Source organism: Natator depressus, chromosome 2 (assembly GCF_965152275.1).
Source record: "Natator depressus isolate rNatDep1 chromosome 2, rNatDep2.hap1, whole genome shotgun sequence".
Taxonomy (NCBI): Eukaryota; Metazoa; Chordata; order Testudines; family Cheloniidae; genus Natator; species Natator depressus.
In genome coordinates, this window is record NC_134235.1 from 140779551 (window position 1) to 140806798 (window position 27248).

General features: G+C 46.2%; 2 protein-coding genes across 6 annotated transcripts in view; one reads left to right on the forward strand and one right to left on the reverse strand.

Moving 5' to 3' along the window:
- Positions 1-19712, reverse strand: part of SRD5A1 (steroid 5 alpha-reductase 1) — a 62253-nt gene extending 42541 nt beyond the window's left edge. For 2 of the 3 annotated variants that reach the window (XR_012638206.1, XM_074945074.1), the window contains exons 1-2: positions 18543-19707; positions 543-709 (exon numbers count right to left, since the gene is read on the reverse strand). Coding sequence is in view for 2 of the 3 variants with exons in the window: in XM_074945074.1 (XP_074801175.1) it covers positions 543-709; positions 18543-18856 (481 nt within the window). In the remaining variant the exon portion in view is untranslated. Of the gene's footprint in view, positions 1-542; positions 710-7679; positions 7773-18542 lie in introns of all 3 variants that reach the window. The other variant, XM_074945075.1, reaches the window with a different exon arrangement.
- Positions 19017-27248, forward strand: part of NSUN2 (NOP2/Sun RNA methyltransferase 2) — a 48860-nt gene continuing 40628 nt past the window's right edge. Inside the window, exons 1-5 of one of the 3 annotated variants that reach the window (XM_074945072.1) lie at positions 19017-19038; positions 20055-20212; positions 20879-20983; positions 22551-22656; positions 25888-25959. In XM_074945072.1, coding sequence (XP_074801173.1) covers positions 20157-20212; positions 20879-20983; positions 22551-22656; positions 25888-25959 — 339 coding nt within the window. In that variant the 5' untranslated portion in view covers positions 19017-19038; positions 20055-20156. Of the gene's footprint in view, positions 19039-19665; positions 19787-20054; positions 20213-20878; positions 20984-22550; positions 22657-25887; positions 25960-27248 lie in introns of those variants that run through there. The other 2 variants (XM_074945070.1, XM_074945071.1) reach the window with 2 other exon arrangements.

Below are 27248 nucleotides of genomic sequence, written 5' to 3' on the forward strand. Positions count from 1 at the left end.
AGCCAGCCTTTAATCCTTTTAATGTATTCCATGTTCATTTTCTTGTAGCTTCTTAATTAAAATGCCATGTGGAACCAAGTCAACTGCAGTACAGAAGTCTAAGGATATTACATCAACACTATTACCTTTATCAAACAAACTTGTAATCTCATCAAAAAAGGGTATCAAATTAGTCAGTTTTCCATAATCCCATGTTGACTGACATTAATTTTATTGATTTCCTTTAATGCTATATTAATCCAGACCCATTTCAGCCATTCCATTTTTTTGCCCAAGACCAATGTCAGGCTGATAGATATACAGTTGCTCAGATGGCACATCAGAAAAGGGAATCAAAACTCAAAGATGGAAGTAAGGAAAGAAAAATAAAGATTAAATGACTTCCATTGTATCAAAATAAGCAGGTCTAACAAACAAAAAGTCTAGACCACTGGATTCCCATGTATGAGAACTATAATTTTATGTTCATTTTTTTATAAAGATTTATGATAATCAATTTTGCTTTTGGTTCTCATAAAACAGCATGCTTTTATTCACCTCACCTACAATGAAACAAGGACCTTTCAGCCAACCAGAAGGATATTCTGCATAATTACTTAAGCTCCGGCCTTGCAAGTATCCATTATAGACACAGAATATGAGTGCTAGTGCAAAAACAATGAATGGTGTTGGTTTTCCTCCACGAATCAAGACAGGAAAGATGAGTGCCCTAGAACAAATAGAAAAAGAAACATTTTAAATTACCTAGTTACTATTATCACAATACATAACAGTAGGTAGGAACTGTATTTTAAGGGCCCAAATCTGCAATCCTTATGCTTGGAAAACTCTTAGTTTTGCCTATGATCCCAATTCAACAAAGTGCCAAAGCATGTGCAGAACCATAAACATGTGAATATTCTGATTTACTATGTTTGGACTGCATGATCAGGTCCCAAGAGGCAAGTTTAGTCTTTACCAAATAATCTTATTTTAGTAAGGTCTTTACTGAAGATAAACAAATATTAAAATTCAATATATTTTAGTTTTATGGTAAATTTGTTATATTGAGTAAAGCACCTTGGATAGCTCCTTGCTTGGAAAAGGACAACATGCAGCTGGTGTGTAATGCAGCACATAATTTGAGCCTTATTTTGTCCAAAGCCTTCATCATGGCGCTACCAAGCATTTCCTTTAAGGCAAACATGACCTCATAATTCCTGTGTAAAACCTGCTGAAACTAAGCATAGGGGGAAGCAACCTGAGGAAGGCTGATGCTTTTAACCCTAAGGGACCCCAACAGGTTACCTCTGAAAAGCTGATCTAGCAAATGTATCTTCCAATTCCGTTTTGCTTTTGTCACTGTCTTCTCATAAAGTACTAAGTACTCACCCTCTGAAAAATCAATTCCATTTAAGGTCTCTAACTGAGCTCCCCCCCGCAAATGCACACAACATCATCAGTCATTTGAAAGCGACTACTTGGCCTCAATCTCTAGCAGGTTTCATAGGAATTAATTAAGGATGTGGCAAATCCCCAACTGGCATTCATCTGTGAAAATGTGGAAAATTCTTCAGATAACATTCCAGAAAAAAACATGGAATATCATTTGATGTCTTCATGATGTGCCATGTTCATTCAGCCAAGTTCTGATCACAGAAATATTAACTTTATTATTCAAATGATATAGTCATAGTATTTAGGAGTAAATCAAATTAAAACAACATCATGTAAAAGCTGAATATGCTTTAACAGTGCTGCAGTTATCCAGTAGTAACAAATCTTTGAAGTGGATAAAATGACCATCAAAATACATCTTTCCTCCCTTCTTCCCCCCCGAGTGGAATACACATGTGCAACCACATCTTGAAGAACAACACTTACAGTATAGGTATGCAACCATTTTTTTCCACATTGCCACATGACATGTGGTTGTTACAGCTGTTTAAACATTTTTTCCTAGAAGAGTTCTGGCATGATTTCCCTAATCACTCATATGGGGAAGTGTGGCAGTCTATAGCAACATGGTTGTACAATGGTTGTACAATGGTTATATATTGTACAACATGGTTATACTTGAAGAAAACAAAACCTGCCCACAATGATAATTTAACAAGATTCTGATAAGGTATGTTTAAACAAAGTAGTAGGTAGACTTCTGATTTCTAGGTGCAATGTCTATACTGGCAAAAGTCTGACCTGTAATTCACTGCCAATGCAAATTCACCTGTGGTACCAACAGTGGAAGTGGTACTGCAGATTCAAGCTTTTTTACCATCTTGTCATAGATTTTTTTTGGCAAAAGTTTCCCACCATTGCTAACATCACTGATACTAGCAATGGCAGGAACATTAGCACAGATAAATCTGCAGCCACCTGTGGTTTTTACCACTCTGCTCAGAGGAGTCTTAAACAATGTAACAGTTGTCATGGCAATCTTGTCTATGCCAACAGCCCCAATGTTGCTACCACTAGTAAAGCTGCATATGGCATTCCCCTGAGACCTCTTCCACTAGGTTACCCAAGAACTTAGTTCGACTACAGTCTTGTCACTCAGATTCCTTTATTTAGCATACATCAAAGCTATGCTAAATTGATCAGACTCAAGCTTATGGGGTGGGACATAGGGTGTGCCTCACATTCAAAGTTACATAACAAACCTCTTTCTTTATATACATTTACACATTACATTGCACTTACTACACATTGCGTCACACATTTTGGGATTGGCTTGATCACTTTGTAGAAACCAGTCCCTGTACAGCATGCACTGACCATGCACGTACTCTTTACCTCATTTTACAATTCAGGCTTATTTTCTCCATTATCTTGTCCATTGTGCATAGTCCCTGGGTGTTCAACCTTATCTTAACTAGTACAGACATGCTGTTTCTAGCCCGCTGATTCATTTACCTCCCTTAACCTGTTTCCCCAGAAATAAGGCCTGACCCGTGTCCAATTACTCATGTCAAGCCAAGCCTATACTGCATTGGGAAACTTTTGCAAATTCCTTAGCACAGGCAAGGTTTGAGAGTAAGATTATATGACATGATTGAGACAGGTCTGCAGTACAGTTTCTACTATTGCCACTATGAGCTGTTAATTACAGGTCTGCTGTTTCTTAATGTAGGTAAATCAAAATGGTTTTGGCCCTGCCTATTCTTTAATCACAACATTGAAACACTTCCTGACTGCATACCTATTTCTGAAGATGATGGAAGTTTTCAGTGGGTGCAGCTGAATAAAGTTTAGTGGCAAGTGTGAGCAAACAAAATGTTTAGCACCATTTCAGAAATTAAGCCCTGGTCTATATTACGAGTTTAGGTTGAATTTAGCAGGGTTAGATCGATTTAACCCTGCACCCGTCCACACAATGAAGCCATTTTTGTTGACTTAATGGGCTCTTAAAATCGATTTCTGTACTCCTCCCCGACAAGGAGATTAGCGTTGAAATCGACATCATCGGGTCCAATTTGGGTTAGTGTGGATGCAATTCGACAGTATTGGCCTCCGGGAGCAATCCCACAGTACTCCATTGTGACCGCTTTGGACAGAACTCTCAACTTGGATGCACTGGCCAGCTACACAGGAAAAGCCCCGCAAACTTTTGAATTTCATTTCCTGTTTGGCCACCATGGCGTGACCACACAGAGCTCATCAGCAGAGATGACCATGGAGTCCCAGAATCAAAAGAGCTCCAGCGTGGACTGAACGGGAGGTACTACATCTGATCGCTGTATGGGGAGACGAATCCGTGCTATCAGAACTCTGCTCCAAAAGACAAAATGCCAAAATATTTGAAAAAATCACCAAGGACATGAAGGACAGAGGCTATCACAGGGACCCACAGCAGTGCCGCGTGAAACGTAAGGAGCTCAGGCAAGCCTACCAAAAAACCCAAGAGGCAAACACCCACTCAGGGTCAGAGCCCCAGACAAGCCGCTTCTATGATGAGCTGCATGCAATTCTAGGGGGTGCCCCTACAACTACCGTACACCTGTACGTGGACTCCTGCAATGGAGTCTCACGCAACAGGGATGAGGATTTTGGGGACGAGGAAGATGATGAAGAGGGGGAGGTTGAAGATAGCACACACCAGGCAAGCGGAGAAGCCGTTCTCCCCGGCAGCCAGGAACTGTTTATCACCCTGGAGCCAATACCCTCCCAACCCTCCCAAGGTGGGCTCCCGGACCTTGAAGGCAGAGAAGTCACCTATGGTGAGTATACCTTTGTAAATATAATACATGGTTTAAAAGCAAGCGTGTTTAATGATTAATTTGCTCTGAAGACTTGGGATGCATTCGCGGCCAGTACAGCTGCTGGAAAAGTCTGTTAACGTGTCTGGGGATGAGGCAGAAATCCTCCAGGGACATCTCCATGAAGCTCTCCTGGATGTACTCCCAAAGCCTTTGCAAAAGGTTTCTGGGGAGGGCAGCCTTAGTGCGTCCTCCATGGTAGGACACTTTACCACGGCAGGCCAGTAGCACGTAGTCTGGAATCATTGCATAACAAAGCATGGCAACGTGTGGTCCCGGTGTTTGCTGGCATTCAAGCAACATCCATTCATTATCTCTCTGTGTTATCCTCAGGAGTGTGATATCATTCATGGTCAACTGGTTGAAATAGGAGAATTTTATTAAGGGAACATTCAGAGGTGGCCATTCCTGCTGGGCTGTTTGCCTGTGGCTGAAAAGAAATCATCCCCGCTGTTAGCTACGCAGTGGGGGGAGGGGTGAAGCGATTATCCCAGAGAATTGGGTGTGTGTCTGGGGGGGATTAGTTGGGTTTGTGCTGCACATTAACCTGAAAACATCAGCCCCTCCTTTTAAATGGCCAATGTGTCTTTTTCAATTTTAATCTCCCCCCCGCAGCTGCAAATGTTTCAACGCTGCCACTAGGATCTCCATCCCAGAGGTTAGCGCAGATACGAAGGCAAAAAAAATGCACTCATGATGAAATGTTCTCTGAGCTCATGCAGTCCACCCAAACTGAAAGAGCCCAGCAGAATGAATGGAGGCAGACAATGGTAGAGTCCAGAAAAGCACAAAATGAACGTGAGGACAGGAGGGACACGTGAGAGGACAGATGGCTGGAGCAACAGGAGAGGTGCCGGGATCAAGAGGAAAGGTGGCAACAGCATGATGAAAGTGTTGCCGGCACCCAGTGCCCAGAGGCAAAACAACAGCAGGGGTTCGTTACCCGGTGTGCTTCACTCAATAATCACAATGGGGTGGAGAAGCAGAAAAGTTTATTTGCAGCTGCAAACAAGGTACAGGGAGAATAGAATCTCAAATCCTGCACATCAGAGCAGGTCATTACATACACTTTTATATTCCTTAATGCTACTGCACTACACATTAGCCAATCAAAACTTTGCACAAATACTCTACCTTCCTTATATGGGTTACAACAATGTTTATTTCCTGCAACCTCTAACAAGCATTCCTAGCAACTTAAACAACCAGCACATTCTGTCTGGCCTTGTAGTTGTCTCTCCTATTATCTTTAACTTGGCGTCAGCAAACCTTACACTATGAGGCATTATCTGCGGCTGCAATATTGTTTTAAGAGCAAAAGAGCTTACTCAAACCAGCCAGGCCTGAATTCTATTAAGGGGGGTTGAGAAGAAGCCCTTAGGCCTTCAGCAGGGAGACCTCCTCAACCCTTATGGCCTTCCATCCCCTCGACTTAACTAGTGGCCATGCCCTGGGGTCTCCAACAAAAGGAAGCAGGATACAATGCTGAGGCTACTGGAGGATCAAACTGATATGCTCCAGTGTATGGTTGAGGTGCAGGAAAGGCACAGAGCGCCACTGCAGCCCCTATGTAACCAACCTCCCTCCTCCCCAAGTTCCATAGCCTCCTCACCCAGATGTCCAAGAACGTGGGGGAGCACTTGCATACAGAATGGAGAACTGCACTGAACTCTGGGACCAGAAAAGCAGGGAAGCACTGCATCATGAGAGATTGTCACATGTTAATGAACCTATGCCCGCACACCCCCAGCTCAGCAGTTATCAGACCAATTCTAGTAATGAATCTTTGATTGATACCCAAAATACTGAAGCAAGCTAATTGTATTGTGAGCTCCCTGGAAGGAACATCATCCATATTCAAGAATGATCAGCTCCTATTGTCTAGCCTAAAGAAAACCCTTGAGTCACCAGTTTACCCATAAACAAATCTAGTGTTCTCCCTTGAACCATTGTATTCTCCCTACAAAACCCCCTACTCACACTCAGTAAGTGTTCTGATGCTTGGATCGAAACTATGCATCAGTTCCACCGGGACTCCATCTTCTCCTGACTAATCATGCTGGGGGCTCTGCCAGTCTCCAGAACTCAGGACCCTGAGCTACTACCATCACCTGGGAACCCCAACCAGCTCAAGCTTCATGGAAGTGGTGAGATCCCCCTCTTTTTCTCTCTCTGTTTTCCTTTCTACCTCAGCTATTAACCTTTAACAATGTAACTACTACATTGGTTTAGGCTCTCCTTGTGTAGTTATCACTATTATCCAATAAATAACTTTTATGGTTAAGCTGGTTGCTTCCCTCTCTCTCTAAACTTCACTCTTTTGTGTTTTTAGGTTCCCCATTTACTCTGCAGTAACGCTTCTCTTACCTAAGCTAAAGATCCCTGTAGAGCCCAAAAATACTGTGGGGTTTGCTCATCAAGGGGGTACTACCAGCATAACTGTGACGTGAAAGAGGGGATAGGGATGTGCTAAAACTGTGACATACGAGGGTGGCAGCTTGAAAGCGCTGCTAGATCCAGACTACTGAGTCCAGGGGCATACGAGGGTGGCAGCTTGAAAGTGCTGCTAGACCCAGTCCGCTGAGTACAGGGGCATATAAGGGTGGCAGCCTGGAAGTGCTGTTCAACCCAGCCTGCTCAGGCTTACTCTGTTCCGGTGTGGTACTTGTGGCACGTAAGGGTGGCAGCTTGAAAGTGCTGCTTGGCCCAGCCTATTGAGCCCAGGTACATATAAGGGGTCTGCTGGAAAGTGCTGACTGACCTGGTCCACCCAGACTTGCTCTGTTAATATGTGGGCGTGCGCCTTCGTTCATCTGGTTCTGGGGCTGAAAGAACCCAGCCCTGGGGAACCTAGGTCCTGCAGGATAGCTCCATTGAGAGGAGACTTACAGAAGGAAGGAGCAGAGCTCCACATGAAAACACAAGTGACACAAGCAGTACATTAATAGAATTACAGAAACAACCCCCAGAAGAGTAACCCTAATAAATGAGCGTACCCCAAAGTAACGGGCAAATCTGGTAACATTAAATACCAATTACCACCACCCACAAAAGGCTTCGTGGGAAAGGACATAGCTATGAGAGCCTACGCTGCCCTGCAATGTTATGTGTAAGTCCAGCTATCATTTTGGAAGCTGAATGAAGGGGTGAAGTGAAAGTGATAGGGAGATGCAATGTGTGGGAGGAGTTTGGGGAGGGCATGGAAAGCCATTCTGTATCAGCTGCGGTGGGGAAGCGGCAAGCATGCATGTGTTCAGCCTGGAGCATTATTAGGGACTACAATATCTCTGTTTGTGCCTCCATCACTTTAATCATCTACTCCTGGTCCTTTACAATTCACTCCTCACTCTCCTTTCTGTCCCGTCTTTCTATTTTAAATTTTTCCTTGAGGGTCTCTCTCCACTTCCTTGATTCTTCCCCCATGGCCTCTGAAGATTGGAGCACCTCTCTGAAATGTCCTCCTTGCTCTGCCTTGGTTGCTTCTTTATCTGGAATGTACACAAGCCAGTGTATAAGGGGTTGCCCTGAAGGCCACATCTGCAGAAGCACAAGAAACAATACACAGAAGCATGATTGTTAGTTCATGCACAGAATTGAATCAATACACCTCTTTTAACATACAAATCACTTTCTCACTGTCCCCTCACAAGCACATATCTCGGCGAATGCCCTGAACACGGTGAGTGTGGCCTGGGTGGGGGTTGGACGTTCAAGATGGGACTAAGGGTCTAGGTGTTTTTTTAAGGGGATCAGTGCAGTCGACTAGGGACAATATTGTAAATTCTGCCAACATTTTCCATGTGGGGGAGGGGGAGGGGCGGTCATTGTAGCTGATATCACACCCTGAACATAAGCAAGGATGCTATTTCTTGCATGTGTGTGGCTTCAGACCCAGCCTGTATGCTGCTCACCTGTGTGCTGCTTTGTTCCCTACACAAATTATTGCTGAGTGGCACGGGAAAGTTTCCTACAATGGTGGGAAGGAACAAAGCAGCTCTGCCATGGAACCTCTGGCAGAGAATTGGCAAGTACATCCAGGAAAGTTTCCTAGAGATCTCTTTGGAGGATTCCTGAAATCATAGTGTGCATTAACACATGGTTTCACCACGCTGCTTAGTTGTACAGGGGAATGTGGAGCACACTCGAATGTGGAGCACACTCAAACAGAAGTAGTCCTGGATATTTCCATCCCTTCACCTACTTCTAGAATACACAGAGCAAAGGAGAGCTCTATCTCATATAACCGAGCAGCATCAACTCAAGAAGATCACTTACCAAGGCTCTCCTCTCCTGCATTATGCGTGTCAGAGACAGACTGCTGGGACTGGCTAGACCCCTTTGGTGTGGAAAACAGTTCCTGACTTGCTGCGCCACCAGACAACCCTGCTGTGTACTCCACATCATCCTCCAAATTGACCTCCTCATCCATGACTTTGTCCTTGGTGTTAAGTCCACTGCCTCCAGCCCCACCGAAGTATCCACAGGGCTTGTGGCAGTGGAGGCTGGGTTGCTGCCAAGGATGGCATCCAGCTCCTTGTAGAAGCAGCAGGTCTTCAGTGCAGGAACAGAGTGGTGGTTTGCCTCCCTTGCCTTCTGGTACGCCTGTCTCAGCTCCTTTATCTTCGTATGGCACTGCTGCATGTCCTGTTTGTAGCCCTTTTCCAACAAGCCATGAGAAATTGCCTGTAGGCATCGAAGTTCCTGTGGCTGGAGTGGAGCTGGGACTGTGCAGCCTCCTCTCCCCACATACTCAGCAGATCCAGCACAGCTTTGGTGTGCTCCAAGCGGAAGCTGCATGGAGTCACCATAGTCAGCTGGGAAGATGCGATGTCCACACCAAGCAAACAAAGTGGAATTTCAAAAATTCCCAGTGCTTTCAAGGGGGAGGGGCAGATGCCTGTGTGCCTTAGTGCAGCGCAGCTGAGTTCAAACTGCTGACTCAGAGTGGTCAGGATGGGCATTGTGGGACACCTCCTGAAGGCCATTTACAGTGACATAACCAAGCGTGGGGTCTACACTCACACTCTGTCAATATGAATTTTCCACAAAAAGCTCTATACCTCTCATCGAGGTGGTTTTATTCTGGTGGCAAAGCAGGAGAGTTTTGTCCGCAGAAGGAGCATTGCCATTTGTACACCTCCCGTGTTTCGTCAACAAAACTGCGTAGCGTAGACCAGGCCTGAGACTGTTAAGTCTTTCTTGAACTGTTGTAGCACATAAAGAACTTTTTATCCTTTTTAAATGTGAAAAAAGACCTTTCACCACTGCACTTTGAGACTGGTAGCGTCAGGTAAATGCGTTGTGCAATAAAGACATTTGGAAATGCTGTTTGCAAATTATGCATGTTGATTATCAGCATTTGCAGTGGTGTAGGCAGAGCTTGTGATAACAGCTTGGAGGCAAACTGCTTTATAAGCATCCGATGAAGTGAGCTGTAGCTCACAAAAGCTTATGCTCAAATAAATTTGTTAGTCTCTAAGGTGCCACAAGTACTCCTTTTCTTTTTGCGAATACAGACTAACACGGCTACTACTCTGAAACCTGCTTTATAAGTGAGCACCATTGTACCCATTCTTCAAATATCTCTTTATTGAGGTCCTCTGAATAGAATTCAATTAAACTTCTGAGAGGCTAAAAACAGTACTGTCAAAGTCACCTTTTAAAAAACAAACGGCTGTTTATTTTTGAATATGCACGAATTCTTCCGTTGAGATGGCTGACAAGTGAGTCAGCTAAAATTATTCAGCTTTAGGAGGCGTTAGGGGATGCCGTCTTTCCCAGGAGCTGTGTTTTTGTTTTTGAAAGTCTGGCCATCACTTCCTTGGGCGTAAAGTCAGTTTCCAGGACACCTGCTTCGTCGACACGGGGCAGGGGGCGGAGGCACTCTGGGCACTGCGCATCATTCTGGGCTATGCAGTTGAATACATCCTTAAAGTAGCTGTAGAGATGCTCAGATGGGTTCGTGCAGTAGGGCGAGGGCCCATCTAGGATCTCCCTCATGGCTTTTGAGCGGTTTGCCCGGTACAGCTTTTGGATCCCTGAAGCCGCTGCTGGATCGTAGCGGCGTCTGGTGTCTCTACTTCTGGCTCCCCTGGTGGTGGTGTTGAGGTTTGGAGCAGACGTTCTGTGGGCAGGCGGGGCGTTCTCCTGGTTCAAACTTCTCCTGGGAGCGGTTTCCGCAGACAGTTCTTGGGTGAGCCGGTCTACGAGGAGGTCGAAGTCGTCAAAGGAAGCTGTCGCTTGTAGCTCCTCGGTCCAGGCAGTCTGCCACGGAGTGGCAGCCCTCACCATTAGCTGCTGGCCCTCATGGTCCTCGACCCCGTCTGGTGCAGGCTCAAAGCCTGCACTATCAGCCTGCCGTCTATCTTGTGGGTACTACTCCAAAATGTTGTCATAAATGCTATCTCCAACCAATCCATGGTTTCAACACATGAGTTTGCCTCTGCTTGTGTGTCACTCTTCTGCAGGGTCTGCACCAAGAGCCTGAAGCACAGATTTGTAGCTTTTGTAGTTGAATGATAAAACTGCAAAGTGCATCTGTTAGAGCTGATCACCTTGTGTCACTGAGGCACCTTGGGAAAAGTTCTCTCTTACTGGCCACAGATGGCTCCTCATTCAGAGAATCTCACAAGAGGCCCCAGCAATAAGTTGATCCTGTGAAAACATATGCAGTTTTTGGACAAATTGAAAAACTGATTGCATGAATGCATGATTCTGCAGCAGCAACACCACATAGGTCATGCATTGGATGTAGACTCGGGTATACGCACTCGGGTCATACATTGGATGTACACTGCTTTCTCATTAACTGCAATTACCTGAACTTGCACACCAGAAAAAGTGCTAGACATGTTACTAGCATTATCATATGTTTGACCTCTGCTGTCCTTTACATAGATATTTAGTTCATCACTTAGGGTTTCCTTGATAACAATAAATGAACAAACAAAATTCAAGAAGTGTTCCACAGGTGTACAGTTATTCAGCACGTAGCTCACAGTAAACGTCAGTTTATCAGTATGGTGTGGAATCAACGCTGAAGGTAAAGTACTTAGCCAGTTTTAGCTCATCCACAATATCGTGCTTTACCTTGTCAGCCATGAATTTGATGAACTCTTCACAGATTGTTGAGGATAGATTTGATGTTGTGCCACGACCAGCATTCCCATACTTGTTGATGTGGCAGATCAGGAAAGGGTCGTATTCTGCTAAGAACTCTAAGCAGCCAAGGAAATTGTCATTATTAAGACTCCCAAAGGTTTCATTAGTCCTTCTCAGTGCCAGACCTCATGTTGTCAAAAATTTTATTGCTGATACGACTCACTTCAACACTTGTGTCCAGTAATTTCCTTCTTTAATACATCCATCTGCTATATGTTTATCAAGGTTTGAGTCTTTGATAAACGCATTATGTAAGTGTGAGAGCTGGTTAGTGCTCAGTAGAACTTTCATCGTCACCAAGTCTGCCAATTTGATTCCATGAATCAAATCCTCTCTTGGCTAGTGCAGATGTATTATTCACAGAAAACAATTTGCACACAAAACAGAAGACACAGCCAGTCAATGGTGTGCATATGAGCCAGGGCCTTTCAATTGTTGCATCATTCGGGGACACCTGATTGAAGACTGTATCACAGAGTTTCCTAAAATAAAAAACATTTTAATATTAATGCACACTCGCCAACATTTATAATGAATATAGTCACACTTGTGAGGACATTAAGAGAGTAAGCAACCTACAATGTACATTTTTATAATTAGAGACAACAAAAAGTAGTTTATTTCAATTGTCTCACAAAAGCAATAGTAAGTCAACCCCTGCTGGAAAAAGTTGATCTCATAAAATAACTCAAGTATTAAAAAAAGCATAAAAAAAGTTAATTACCATGTTTTGTTCTTATGTTGCCTTGATGATATTGCATATTTTCCATTGCGATTTTGGCAGAAATCAGGGCCCGTGTCTACGCAGTACTGCTGAGTGAAAGCATCAACAGTCCACAGGGTAGCATTGGAAGAAGGTAATCACACTGGTATGTTTTGCAGCAGCAGGTTATCACTGTTTTTTTATTTGGCGAAAGGATTTCACCTGAAGAAACAGCATGTTCTTCACAGCCATCATCAATGTAGGCTGGACCCACTGCCATAATAGTATAATTTATTACACACTCACCAGTACCAGTAGTATTAATATCATCACCAGGAGTCTCTATACTGTTATTAATTAAATAACTGTTTACGCGACACAGATTTGCATTCTGATCTTCAACTTCTGCTTTATGGCTCCATTTTTGAGTGACACAAATGGTTTTTCATCATTATTTTCTTTATCATTTGGACTTGTTCATTTGTTCTCCTAGATTTATAGTCTCCTGCTCTGCTCCTCACCCATGCCTGCAGTATACCTCAGTGCGTACATACGCACCTACGCTGCTGACAGCATGACACCATGTTCCTTACCGTAAATGACTGCAGTGCAGAAACAAAATGAAAGGGCTGGGCTGGCAGGGAGCTGTGGATTGGGAGTGAGGGGCACCGGCAGAGTGTGGGGGGGAATTCAGGGCTGGGGTAGCAGGAAGCTGCAGGGCAGCACTAGCGGCAGCGTGGCGGGTGTGGGGGATGAAGAGACCAGAGCTGGGCTACTAGGGGTCCTGCCTGGGTTGGTCTCTGAAATAAAGCAGGGGCCAGGGCAAACACAGCAGAGGAGGAGGCAAATCAGTCCCCTGAGCGAGGTAGGGGCCAGAAACAAGAGCACAGCAGGGTGGGGGAGGGTCTATCCCCAGACTGAGGCAGGGGCTGGGGGTAAAGACAGTAGAGTGTGGGAGAGGGCAGATAGGATCCCTCCCAGGGCCGCACGGAGTTGGATCCAGCTCTGACAAAGATGTAGGTACCTTGGGAGACAGTTCTCTCTCTCCAGCTGAGCTGCAGCTCCTCCAGGCAGCAGCAACTGCTCTGATTGCGGTTACTGCTATAACCGAACTTTTAGTGTCTGGTCAGGCCAGGTCTGTGGACACCTGGCAACAGAGGCACTGGAACAAGGGAGGGGGGGAGGGGAGGAATCACAGGGCCATGGCCCCATCACTTTTAAAAGTGGGAGGGCTAGGCCGCAAGGATGAATGACAGGTGTGACGGTTGGATCACAGAAACTCCCTTGGGGCTGCCAACTGATGTGCCAAGACTACTTCTGTCCCTGCTTTCCCTAGCAGCTTGGGACTCCTGTCTTGTTGAGCCAGACACACCAGTCTGCTCCAACACAGACCCAGGGTCTGAACCATGTGCCCCAAAGCTGCAGGCTTAAACAGAAAGCATCTTTAACACTCAGATGTATAACTCCCAATGGGGTCCAAACCCCAAATAAATCCGTTTTACCTTGTATAAAGCTTATACAGGGTAAACTCATAAATTGTTCGCCTTCTATAACACTGATAGAAAGATATGCACAGCTATCTGTCCCCCTCCCAGGTATTAATACACACTTTGGGTTAATAAGTAAATAGTGATTTTATTAAAAACAGAAAGTAGGATTTAAGTGGTTCCAAGTAGTAACAGACAGAACAAAGTGAATTACCAAGCAGGTAGCCTTGGGGGTGGAGAGGCTCTCTCTTTAGCCAGCTGAAGACCAAATGGTCTCTTGTGGGTGGAGACCCCTTCCTCTCTCCTATGCAAAGTCCAGCTCCAAGATGGAGTTTTGGACTCACCTAGGTAAGTCATATGTCCATGCATGACTCAGTTTTTACAGGCAGCAGCCATTGCTCACATGCTACCTTGAACATCCTCATGTAGACTTCTTATGTGGATTGGAGCCTTCCAAGATCCACTGTCCCTTAAGTGCTTCTTGACTGGGCACTTAATTTGTACATTCCTTTCTCAAGAAGCTGACCAAATGCTTTACAAAGGCTACTTAAAAATCAAGCAAGTACACAGCCAATATTCATAACTTCGAATACAAAAATGATACATGCATACAAATAGGATTAATAGATTCAGTAGATCACAACCTTTACATCTCCTCACTGTATTTTCCACTGAATGCATCCGATGAAGTGAGCTGTAGGTCACGAAAGCTTATGCTCAAATAAATTGGTTAGTCTCTAAGATGCCACAAGTACTCCTTTTCTTTTTGCGAATACAGACTAACACGGCTGTTGCTCTGAAATCTGATAACTAGCTGTGTAGACAGCGTTTTGAACTTGTCTGCCATACTGGGTTGACACTGGTGCCTGTGGTACCAGGACCACACTCCAAAGGGGCCCCGTGGCCCCCCTACTTGTGCTTCACCCCGAGGCCCCCACCCACTCAGCCTCTTTCCCCTGAGACCCTGCTGGCTGCTCACTCCTCTCTGACCCAACCTGCTGGCCACTCGCTCCTCTCTGCTCCTTTGCCTCTCTCTACACCCACTGCTCACTCTCTTTCGCCCCCTCTTGTGATGTTGCCCTCCGATAAGGCTTTATGGAAATATGCTTATGAATATGATATAACTAGAATATGTTTAATGCTACATATGCCATGTAACATATCTCTGTAAAGGTTTCAGAGTAGCATCCGTGTTAGTCTGTATTCGCAAAAAGAAAAGGAGTACTTGTGGCACCTTAGAGACTAACCAATTTATTTGAGCATAAGCTTTCGTGAGCTACAGCTCACTTCATCGGATGCATACTGTGGAACGTATAGAAGATCTTTTTATACACACAAAGCATGAAAAAATGGGTGTTTACCACTACAAAAGGTTTTCTCTCCCCCCACCCCACTCTCCTGCTGGTAATAGCTTATCTAAAGTGATCACTCTCCTTACAATGTGTATGATAATCAAGGTGGGCCATTTCCAGCACAAATCCAGGGTTTAACAAGAACGTCTGGGGGGAGTGAGAGGTTAGGAAAAAACAAGAGGAAATAGGTTACCTTGCATAATAACTTAGCCACTCCCAGTCTCTATTCAAGCCTAAGTTAATTGTATCCAATTTGCAAATGAATTCCAATTCAACAGTCTCTCGCTGGAGTCTGGTCTTGAAGGCTTTTTGTTGTAATATCGCAACTTTCATGTCTGTAATCGCGTGACCAGAGAGATTGAAGTGTTCTCTGACTCGTTTATGAATGTTATAATTCTTGACATCTGATTTGTGTCCATTTATTCTTTTACGTAGAGACTGTCCAGTTTGACCAATGTACACGGCAGAGGGGCATTGCTGGCACATGATGGCATATATCACATTGGTGGATGTGCAGGTGAATGAGCCTCTGATAGTGTGGCTGATGTTATTAGGCCCTGTGATGGTGTCCCCTGAATAGATATGTGGGCACAGCTGGCAACGGGCTTTGTTGCAAGGATAGGTTCCTGGGTTAGTGGTTCTGTTGTGTGGTATGTGGTTGCTGGTGAGTATTTGCTTCAGGTTGGGGGGCTGTCTGTAGGCAAGGACTGGCCTGTCTCCCAAGATTTGTGAGAGTGTTGGGTCATCCTTCAGGATAGGTTGTAGATCCTTAATAATGCGTTGGAGGGGTTTTAGTTGGGGGCTGAAGGTGACGGCTAGTGGCGTTCTGTTATTTTCTTTGTTAGGCCTGTTCTGTAAGGTGACTGTAGGTGACTTCTGGGAACTCTTCTGGCTCTATCAATCTGTTTCTTCACTTCCGCAGGTGGGTATTGTAGTTCTAAGAATGCTTGATAGAGATCTTGTAGGTGTTTGTCTCTGTCTGAGGGGTTGGAGCAAATGTGGTTGTATCGCAGAGCTTGGCTGTAGACAATGGATCGTGTGGTGTGGCCAGGGTGAAAGCTGGAGGCATGTAGATAGGAATAGCAGTCAGTAGGTTTCCGGTATAGGGTGGTGTTTATGTGACCATCGTTTATTAGCACTGTAGTGTCCAGGAAGTGGATCTCGTGTGGACTGGACCAGGCTGAGGTTGGTGGTCGGATGGAAATTGTTGAAATCATGGTGGAATTCCTCAAGGGCTTCTTTTCCATGGGTCCAGATGATGAAGATGTCATCAATGTAGTGCAAGTAGAGTAGGGGCGTTAGGGGACGAGAGCTGAGGAAGCGTTGTTCTAAGTCAGCCATAAAAATGTTGGCATACTGTGGGGCCATGCGGGTACCCATAGCAGTGCCGCTGATTTGAAGGTATACATTGTCCCCAAATGTAAAATAGTTATGGGTAAGGACAAAGTCACAAAGTTCAGCCACCAGCTTAGCCGTGACATTATCGGGGATAGTGTTCTTGACGGCTTGTAGTCCATCTTTGTGTGGAATGTTGGTGTAGAGGGCCTTCTACATCCATAGTGGACAGGATGGTGTTATCAGGAAGATCACCGATGGATTGTAGTTTCCTCAGGAAGTCAGTGGTGTCTCGAAGGTAGCTGGGAGTGCTGGTAGCATAGAGCCTGAGGAGGGAGTCTACATAGCCAGACAATCCCCCCCCCATGTTCTTGTTAAACCCTGGATTTGTGCTGGAAATGGCCCACCTTGATTGTCATGCACATTGTAAGGAGAGTGATCACTTTAGATAAGCTATTACTAGCAGGAGAGTGAGGTGGGGGGAGAGAAAACCTTTTGTAGTGGTAAACACCCATTTTTTCATGCTTTGTGTGTATAAAAAGATCTTCTATACTTTCCACAGTATGCATCCGATGAAGTGAGCTGTAGCTCACGAAAGCTTATGCTCAAATAAATTGGTTAGTCTCTAAGGTGCCACAAGTACTCCTTTTCTTACAGCTAGTTATAGAGCAACAGCATGAGTCCCCACTACCTTGAGTCTAGCAAGCTGCTGCCACCGGGCCGTGTGGCTGGACTCTCACTTGAACTGTGTCCACACTGCAAAACACATGAGCTCTGAGCTACATCAGAGGAGGATTTGAGCTCTGACCCACCACCTCCAGCAGGGTCCATAGGCCCAAATTCAACTAGTTTCTGTGTGGACAGAAGGGGAGTTTGGACTCGAGCCTGAGTTTGCGTGGACATACCCTGATACACCAGTGAGCCCAGCCCCGCGGGAGCCCATGTGTGCAAGATGTAGAGGTAGGGTAATTACTCATGCATTCCCAGAATCCTGACATTTCAGTACCCTGCTCCAGGATCCTCACACCCCATCTCAGCATGACCCTGTCCCCACATGACCAGCATTACCTCACACACAGGACATCACCTCAACCTACTGTCCTTACCCTCAGCCCCTGCCATTTTGAAGCACATGCCACTCCAACCCCTCTGGCATGACCAGGCAAAAAGTTAGGATGAGGTAGAGTGACCAGATCGCAAATGTGAAAAATCGCAATGGGGATAAGGGGTAATAGGTGCCTTTTATTAGGAAAAACCCTGAATACTGGGCCTGTCCTTATAAAATCAGGACGTGTGGTCACCATAGGGCAGTGGTTTTCAAACTGTGGGTCGCAACCGAGTACTGGGTCACGGAATGAAAGGCACTGTGTCGCGGCGGCTCTTGTCAGCACTGCCAACCGGGACGTTAAAAGTCCTGACGGTGGTGCTCTCCGACTAAGGCAGGGTAGTCCCTACCTGTTCGGACACTGCGCTGCGCCCCAGAAGCGGCCTCGAGCAGGTCCGGCTCCTAGGCAGGAGGTGAGTGGGGGAAGACAGATATGGGGCTCTGTGTGCTGCCCTTGCCCTGAATACCAGCTCCGCACTCCCATTGGCCAGTTCCTTGCCAATTGGAGCTGGTGGGGGGGGGACGAAGCCTGCGGGACAGAGCCATGAGGAGCCGGACCTCCTGCTGGATGCTTCCAGGGCGCAGCATGGTCTGTGGTGCCAGGACAGGCAGGAAGCCTGCCTTTGCACCCGGCGCTGCGCCGCTGACCAGGAGCCACCTGAAGTAAACCCATGCCTCAATCCCCTGCCCCAGTTCTGAGCCCCCTCCCCCCCCAAGCCCCTTCCTCCACTCCAACCTCCTCATCCCCAGCCCAGAGCCCTGACCCCCTCCCACACCCTGAACCCAACCCACAGCCCTCACCTCCACACCCCAAACCTCTGCCCCTCCCACACCCCAAACCCCTCATCCCCAGCTCCCTTGGGTCACAGGCATCAGCAATTTTCTTCAATTGAGTCACCAGAAAAAGTTTGAAAACCACTGCCCTGGGGTGAAGTCACAGGGGCAAGGGGCTCTTCAAGATTACGTCACACCCTTCCACACCAATACCTGGCAAATCTTGTGCCTTTTCGTCTCAGAGCCAGACCTGGACAAACCCCCAGGCTAGGCTGAGCCTCCCGGCGGAAGCTCGGGCGCCCAGCAGCGCCCTGCACGCTGGGATTTCCCCGCGGGGGCTGCGCAGCGCGGGCGGCCGCAGGGACACGCCGCGTGGAGCCGCACGCGTACCTGTGCGCGTAGTGCACGATGAACAGCGCCAGCAGTATCCGGTTCGGCCACTCGGAGAGGCGGGCCGCGCCGCTGAAGAGGCTCAGCCCCAGCGGGACCAGCAGCGACGGCAGCTCCTGCAGTGTCCAAGCCAGGCGGGCGGGCACTGGGTAGCCGAAGCGGCCAGTGGAGTAGCGCCCGTACGGCATCCGCAGGAAGCACAGCAGCAGCGCGGAGAACGCCCCAATGCCCACCAGCCCGGAGGACAGGATTTCCAGCAGCCGCCGCTCATCCGTCCTCGACTGCCACTGCCACAACCCGCCCGCCGCTTCCATGGCCACGTGCGCTCAGTCCCCACCGGCCGGTGCCGCAGCGCCGCGCGCGGGGAGCAACGGCGGGGTTTGGCCACGCGGCACCAATGAGACCACTGGGTGCAAAAGGCGCTGGCCCCTCGCCGGCATGGGCACGGCGGGACACTAGCGGGACAGGCAGCAGGCCAGCCAATCTGCACGACGGGGTAGGGACAGCTGCGCTGAGCTAGAGCCCCGCCTGCCTACCTACCCACCTACCCTCGCCCTGAGCCCGCCCACACAGATGTCACAATCGGAGAGGTGATATTTGGGGTGCGGCCTTGGGTGGGTTCTCTTATAGCTTTTCATCGGCATACGACGGCACGAGTCAGGTACCCAATCTCTGCAAACATCGACTGGAGAAGTTGTGCTATCAATCGTTTAGATTAGCTAATACAAATTTGAGACATCGGGCCGAGTTCCTACCCTTATTTCCTAATGTGGGCGACACACAGGCGCCTAAAGACGGCATGCTCATGGGCTAGTCCAAAAAGATAAAACAATGAATCCCCACAAGTGACACAGAGATGTCCTCCCCGCCGGCCAGACCCCGGTTCATTAAAACAACGGCGCTTCCCGCTGCTGGCTGGCTAGCTCAACGAAGGAGACTATTAGCACACTTGAGTTTATGCTGCATGCGAATCCGCGGGCAGCCCTTTGGGGGGCTTTCCATGCAGTGCCGTCAGCCCGCAAGGATTCTGCGCACGCGCAAAAACTCGGCCACGGCATGCGCCACGTGACAACATTGGGTGACGGCTGGCCTTCCGCTGCGGGACAATTGCTCTGTGGCGCGGGGTAGCAGCCGGTTTCGTGCGGCGCGCGGGCGCGATGGGCCGCAGGCAGCGCAACCGCCAAAGGCAGCAGCAGCGCCGCGAGCGGGGCGGCGGCGGGGACGGGCAGGGCCGGGAGCAGGTGGTAAGCAGCTGCCGGGCGGGCTGGGCTGGAGCAGACTCACTGACGCCGCGGAGGCTCCGCGGGCCGAGCGCCTGTGTCCCCCGCCCGCATAGGTTGCTCGGGCCCGGGGCGCGCTAAGGGTCCCTGACTCTTAGTCAGATCCTCGCGCGCGAGACCCCCCCCCCCGCCGGGAGCTCCCTGTTGCCAACCCGGGAGCCGCGCCCATGGGGCGCTCTGCTCCCCTGCCTCGCGCCGCGTCTGACCCGCGGACCGCCGCCGCCTCTTGCAGGGCTGGGAAGGCGGCTACCCCGAAATCGTCAAGGAGAACGCGCTGTTCGAGCGCTACTACCGGGAGCTGCGAATCGTGCCCGAGGGCGAATGGGAGCCTTTCATGGCGGCGCTGAGGGAGCCGCTCCCCGCCACCCTGCGCATCACTGGCTACAAGAGGTGAGCGCGGCCCGGGGGCGGGGCGTAGGAAGCGCTCAGCAAAAGGCCGTTGCTGCCGAGAGGGGGGGGAGCCGAACACGCCCGCTGGGGACGCCGGTGACGCGATACACGGAAGCGGCGTCAGCCCCTGGGGTTCGGCAGCCCCCCCTGCTCTTACGCCTGCCGGGCGGTGTGTCTTTCTTCTGGCCTAATCTGTAACTGCTTTCATCTGTAGGGTAGAGATGGCAAAGGTGGCGAAAAGGTGCCCCACGTGAGAGGGGTTTATTGTGCTCTGTAATTAATTCTTCATTCGTCGTCTTCCTGTTTTTACATGCCCTGACCAGTGCCCCCAGCAACAGGCGCAGCAGCACAGAATTGCACTAGTGCACATAGCACTTCACCCAACAGGAGCAGCAGAGTGAAACTGGTGTCAGTTTCTCTGTGTTGCTGGAGCTGCTGGGTAGATGGTGTATGCAGGACCATCAACAAAAGTGTGATCTTGCTTCTTAAAGTGGGAAGGACAAAATCTAGGTGGTAGAAGGTAACCATCAAACAGAAATGGGAGAGAATTGATGATGGTGCCCTCAGCCCCAGGTGGAAGTGTTGTAATCAGAACAGTTTTGTTTCATTGCACTCTTCGAATCAATCAACTGTTTTTTAATCAAAAACATTTTGTTCTTTCTTTAGCCATGCAAAAGAAATTCTGCACTGCTTGAAGAACAAGTATTTCAAGGAGTTGCAGGACCTGGTAGTTGATGGGCAAAAAATTCAAGTGCCACAACCACTAAAGTGGTAAGAAAACTAAGACACTTTGTAAACTCAGAATATGTTGTTTCAAGAGTTTAGTTTGCTCTATTCCTTTGCTACCTTATCTAATAATTAACGTATATACTATTAGTAGTGGAATTCATTGAGCTTAAAGTTGAACCCTGGATTTGGCTAGTTGTTCTTGAAAGATACCCACTGGCTAATCAAATCTTATTGCTTATAACTAATGACCCCTTTTAGCATTAAACATAATTTTTATACATATTCTAACTTTCTTGGTGCTACTAAAAATGGATTTAGGGTGCTCAATAGTACTGTTTTTGGCAGATATTTCTCTATCGCATTTTAATACCCAAAATGAAGTTTCTTATAGAATTAATTTTTTTTTAATCATATATATTTTTTAGTAAAAGGAAAATGCCACATAGTTATTTGAAAAGTTTGTATCCATTGTAGTTACCAGTGACCACCTAAGATTATTATAACTGAACGGAAAAAGATCTGGGGGAGGGGAGAATCTCTATTTTTCAGTTCATTTTTCAGAATCAGTCTTAATTTGTCTGATTGCAGAGCTAAGTTAACCAGAGCTAAGTTCCCTCTAGGCTGTGCAGCCGTGCAGCAGCCTATTAACCACTGTGCAGGTGCTCAGGGCTGTGGCGGGAAAAGATGCTTCTCCCCCGGCCCCAACCCAGGCTGGCCTGGACCTGCTGCAGACAGGGAAGAGGCGCCTATTTCGTGGCCCCGGCCCCAGAGCTTCCACGGCTCTCTCCCTGCCGTAGCCCTGGGCAGCCCGCACCCCAAACCCCTTATCCCTGGCCCCACTCCAGAGCCCGCACCCCCCTGCACTCCAACCCTCTACCCCATCCCTGAGCCCCTCCCACTCCTACCGTCAACCCCACCCCCGCCACATGAATTTTTTCTCCATATTGTTGCACATAACAAAATTCATTCTGCACATGTGTGTGAAAAATTAGAGGGAACGCTGTTGTGGCTGTACTTCGCTGTACGCTGACCGCTTGCCACAGCACAACAAAGTATAGTCCAGTGGAAGTTTTTGGGGCAGTGGTTTGTGTGATCTTTCTGATAGTCTGCTATGAATCACAGCTATATCCGTTGTGATGCTGCTTTAGTGTAAAGGTTAATAATAGCCTCACAAAGTGTATCCAGTACTGACATAGGTAGGAGCAGGATTTGTAGTTTGATAATGTCCTGTTCTGTTGAGTTTACACATTTTCTTACTTTTCTTTCTTATGTTCTTATGAGATCAGATGGTCCCATGACAGATTTTGGCCCGGGTATCTGTGGTGTGGATTCAGCTAAGCTGTTACAATGAAAGAGTCATAGTGAGAGTTGTTACAGAATTGTTTAAAGCCTGGAATCTTAAAAGTCTAATATTTCTCTTACTTGACCATTTTACATATTTTAGTTTTGTACTGTGTTCTGCACTCTTCAGACAACTTGTATGTAAATAATTTAGACAATCTGTAAATTGTCTAAAGAAAAGTGGCTGTATATTTTCATTTAGAACGATTTTTGAAGTTGCATTAGTTTCTGGTGAGTTTGCACTGGGTGTCTCTCTTTGTTTATTCAGGTATCCAGAAGAGCTAGCATGGCACACTAACTTGAGCAGAAAAATCTTGCGGAAGTCACCACAACTGGAAAAGTTTCATCAGTTTCTGGTTAGCGAGACAGAATGTGTAAGGCTTTTTTTTTTTTTTTTTTTTTTTTTTTTTTTTTTAAATAAAATGTAACAAACAAACAAATGAATTGTGTCCAAAGCTGAATTTTCTTTTTAGAACCAGAACACTTTTTTTATTGGGAAGTGAAGGCTTGTCTACGTATTACTGACAAAGTGCTCTGTAGGGCGTGATTTGTAAAGCCCTAACGTGCTCAACTCTTAACTGCTTCATGTGGGAAGTCCTAATGCACTCTGAACAGGTCCCTAGTTCACGTTAATGCCAGCAAGATCTACGTGGGACAGTTAATATGAACTAGGTACTTTTTAGATTGTGCCAGCAGGGTTTATGTGGGGCAGTTAGAACGGCACATGTTAGCATGCTTACAAATCACCCGTGTGGTGTACTTTGCTACACTGAGTAGACAATCCATGATAGTGATCACTTAGTCTATAATTATGGCTTCTGTTTTTGTGGATTTATTAATTTGGTGATTTGGGTTTGTTTGTTAGCAATTTTTGTGTTTTATGTAGCTGTTCATATCAGAGTTGTGGGAGGAGGTTTTCTCTTTGTGTATGCTTTAATGAGTAATGTGTATTATATACATTACTCACTGTAGAAGTATATACTGTGATGAGTAGTCTCTTTGTAATGTTTCCTAGTGCACTTCGTGTAGTACTGTTTCAGACAAAACTGTTAAAATGCTTTAGGGAGCCTTTTATACACACCAACAGGTTTACACGGCCTAATTAATGTGCAACACGTTAGTGTGCCTTAGAAATCACACCCCTGTAGTCCACAATACTGCTCTGTATAGACAAGCTTTCAGGTACAAGTAACCGTTTCTCCCAGTGCTTTTCCAGTGTTTGTTGGATAAACACTGCTATCTTTATTATTATTATTTATTATTTATTTTGTATTTGGGGTGTTTTATCAGTGTTCAAAAGTCCTGTCTATGATTTCTGGAGAGGTGGGTTAAGGTCACAATAGGTCTCATGAAAATCTATTTGATCTCATCCTAGTCCATTTTGGACAGTGTTTAATATCACAGGACCAGAACAGAGCAACAATAACAAAAAGATTGGCCTAAATTTTAAAAAGCGACTAGTGGATTTTGAGTACCTCTAATTTTGAATTGCCCAACTTGACGTGCCTTAAAGGTGCTTTAATGTCATCCCCCCCCCCGCCCTTTCCCAGAAGGGAGATGCAGTGCTGAGCATTTCAGGTGGTTCAAGGTAAGTATCTGAAAATGCATGAACCCAAAATCACTAGTTACCGTTTGAAAACATAGGCCTTTGGCTGTCTCTGTTAGAGAGGCTTTTGTTGAGAATAATAGAACATAGGTTTCAGGATTCAAATTCATTAACAGAGAAAGGTGGGGAAGCTTGTACAATGCTTATCTGAACTATGCTTGACTGGAGACACTTGCTGTAGTTGCTTGCTCTTGAGTACTAAATACATCCCTAATCTTAAGGGAAAGAAGAGACGTTCGAATAGGATAAACTAATGTTGTTGTTTGTTTGACTCATATTTGTCAGTTTTGTGTGAGCTTGATATTTAAATTTGTAATGAAATTTAGAATGCATGAGTGCAATGTCAGAATTATTCTTATTATTTATGTTACCATAGTGCCTAGAAGCCTTAATCATGGAACAGCACATTATTGTGAATGGATATGAGCAGGGCAAGACTGTATTTAAGACCAGAGAAAAAGATGTTTGTAGTAATTGAGGTGTGAGATAAGCACTTGACTGAGAGATTTAGCTGTGTGGATGGATTGGAAAGGCCACATTTTAGGGATGTTGTGGAGAAAGAATTTGCAAGGTTTAGACAGCCTAGATGAGAGGGCCTAGAGAAAGATCTGTAACTACGATGATGCCCTGATTATAGGCCTGAGTGACAGGCAACATGGTGGCATTGAAGAGAGGTTTTGGGGGGGAAATTAAGACATCTGCGTTAGCTATGTTTTGCTTGAGCTGACTGGTAGGCATCTGTCAGGGTTCCCTCCCCACCCTGAACTCTGGGGTACAGATGTGGGGACCCACATTGAAAGACCCCCTAAGATTATATTCCACCAGTTTAGGTTAAAAACTTTCCCAAGGCACAAATTCCTTTCCTTATCCTTGGACGGTATTGCTGCCACCACCAAGTAATTTAAACAAACATTCAAGGAGGGGCCACTTGGAACCCTATCTCCCCCTCCCCACCCCCAATATCTCCTCCCAAGCCCCTCCAGATTTGAAAGTATCTTCTTTCCCCATTGCTCCTTCTGGTCAGGTGCCAACTAGGTTATTTGAGCTTCTTAACCCCTTACAGGTAAAGGAGGGATTTTATGCTACCTGTAGCTGTATGTTTATGACAGCATCCATGAGGGAGAGGTCAGAGAGACATGTTGAGATTTTTAGTTCGGACAGAAGGACTTAGGTCTGGAGGAGGGGAGAAAGATTGGTGAATCATTGGCAAAGAGATGGTAATCGAATTTATGATTGTAGCTAAGATTACCCAGAGAAAAGGGGCAAGAGAAGGGCAGACCAAGGGCAGAGCCCTGTGGAATCCCCTCAGAAAGCTGGAATGGGAGATGAGGATCCTCCAAAGAACATGTTGAAGAAGCAATTAGAAGCCAAAAGAGGACACGATTTCAAGACGAGTGTAATTGGTGGTGTCAAAGTTGGCTGACTTCAAAGAGGATGAGGATGGATTACTGGTTCCGAGTTTTGGCTAAAAAGAGATTATTAGGAATTTTGGCAAGAGGAGTTTCAGTGGAGCTCAAGGGGCAGCAGCCAGATTGGAGAAGGTCTAGGATGGAATGGAAGGAGAGGAGCTCCATCCAGGGATTGTGGACTGTAGATTATAGTTCTGGAAATTTAGTAGGAAGGGAGATGAGACAGTAGTTGGATAGACAAGTGGGGTGAAGAGTGGGTTTTTTAAGATGGGAGAGACTGAGGCATGTTTATATTGTGAGAAGGAGTCGGAGGAAAAGAGTAAGGAAGCGGAGGAGTAAGTGTGATAGAGATCAGAAGATGGGATGGGCTCATTGGAGCAAGTGGCATGGTTAAAGGAGGAGAGCAAAGGAGGAACTTTCTGCATCTGTGACGGAAGAAGGAAAAAGTTGTGGAGGGGGGGGAAGTTGCATGGTGTTTTGTAATGCTGACTTTTTCAGTGCACATTCAGCACTATTAATGTTTTATTGTGAAGTAAATCACATTTGTATCAGGTCTAATGGATGCTGCACATATGTTAATTTTATTTCAGGGAAACATTAGTCGTCAAGAAGCTGTCAGTATGATCCCTCCTCTGCTGCTTAATGTTAATCCTCATCATAAGGTAATCTTCAAAGTAATGTGAGAATTGGAAGTATTACAGGAAAAATAAGAAAATTACAAACCCCATAGCATTTGTGTTGATGCTTTATTTGTTAGAACAGACCATGTGTTCTGCATACAGAGATTAGCAATGACTCTAGGCTCCAGTTTGTGTATACTGAAAAATAAGAACAGATTTTTTTTAACTCTGTATGCTTAAGTTTTTGAATCAATTCATTGCCTCCATCCTTCAAAAAATATTTTATCTTCAAAATTCAACTGTATTCATGTATTTTCCCCCCTTCCTTTTCTGTGGCTTTCTCTGTTTATAATATTATAGTCACCTTTTTTAAGCTCTCCACTGTGGCTCATTTTTTTCATTTTGAGCAAGAGCTATTTAGGACCATTGTTTTGTTTTGTTTGGAGTGCTATCAACACCACAAGATGTGTGACTCAACCCAGGGGTTTTGGTGGTTATATTTCAAGATGCCAATTAACTCAAAGTAGTTGACATGTTTGTAAAGCGTGATCTAGGCACTTCCCATAGGTTTGTCCATGGAGGGAACAAAGCGTTGGAATAAATGGTCAGTTTTCAGAATGGAGAGGAGTAAATAGTGGTGTCCCCCCAGGGGTCTGTACTGGGACTAGTGCTGTTCAACATATTCATAAAAGATCTGGAAAAAGGGGTAAATAGCCAGCTGGCAAAATTTGCGGATGATACAAAACTACTCAAGATAGTTAGGTCCGAAGCAGATTGAGAAGAGTTACAAAGGGATCTCACAAAACTGGGTGACTGGACAACAAAATGGCAGATGAAATTAATGCAAAGCAATGCACATTGGAAAACATAATGCCAACTATACATATAAAATGATGGAGTCTAAATTAGCTGTTACCACTCAAGAAAGAGATCTTGGAGTAATTGTGGATAGTTCTCTGAAAACATGCATTCAGAGTACAGTGGCAGTCAAAAAAGCTAAGAGACTGTTGGGAATCCTTAAGAAAGGGATAAATAATAAGACAGGAAATATCATATTTAAGGCTACATTTTAGTCATGGGTATTTTTAGTAAAAGTCATGGACAGGTTGTGGGCAGCAAACAAAAATTCATGGCCTGTGACCTGTCCATGATTTGTACTATATACCCCTCACTAAATCTTGTGTGCTTTCGGGGGGTAGGGTGGCCCAGGACCACCACCGCTTCTGGGGGCGGGGTGGGGCTTGGCGGGGCTGGCAGGCTCCCTGCCTGGCTCCGCGTGGCTCCCCAGAAATGGCATCATGTCCCTCGGCTCTTAGGGCCAGGAACCATGG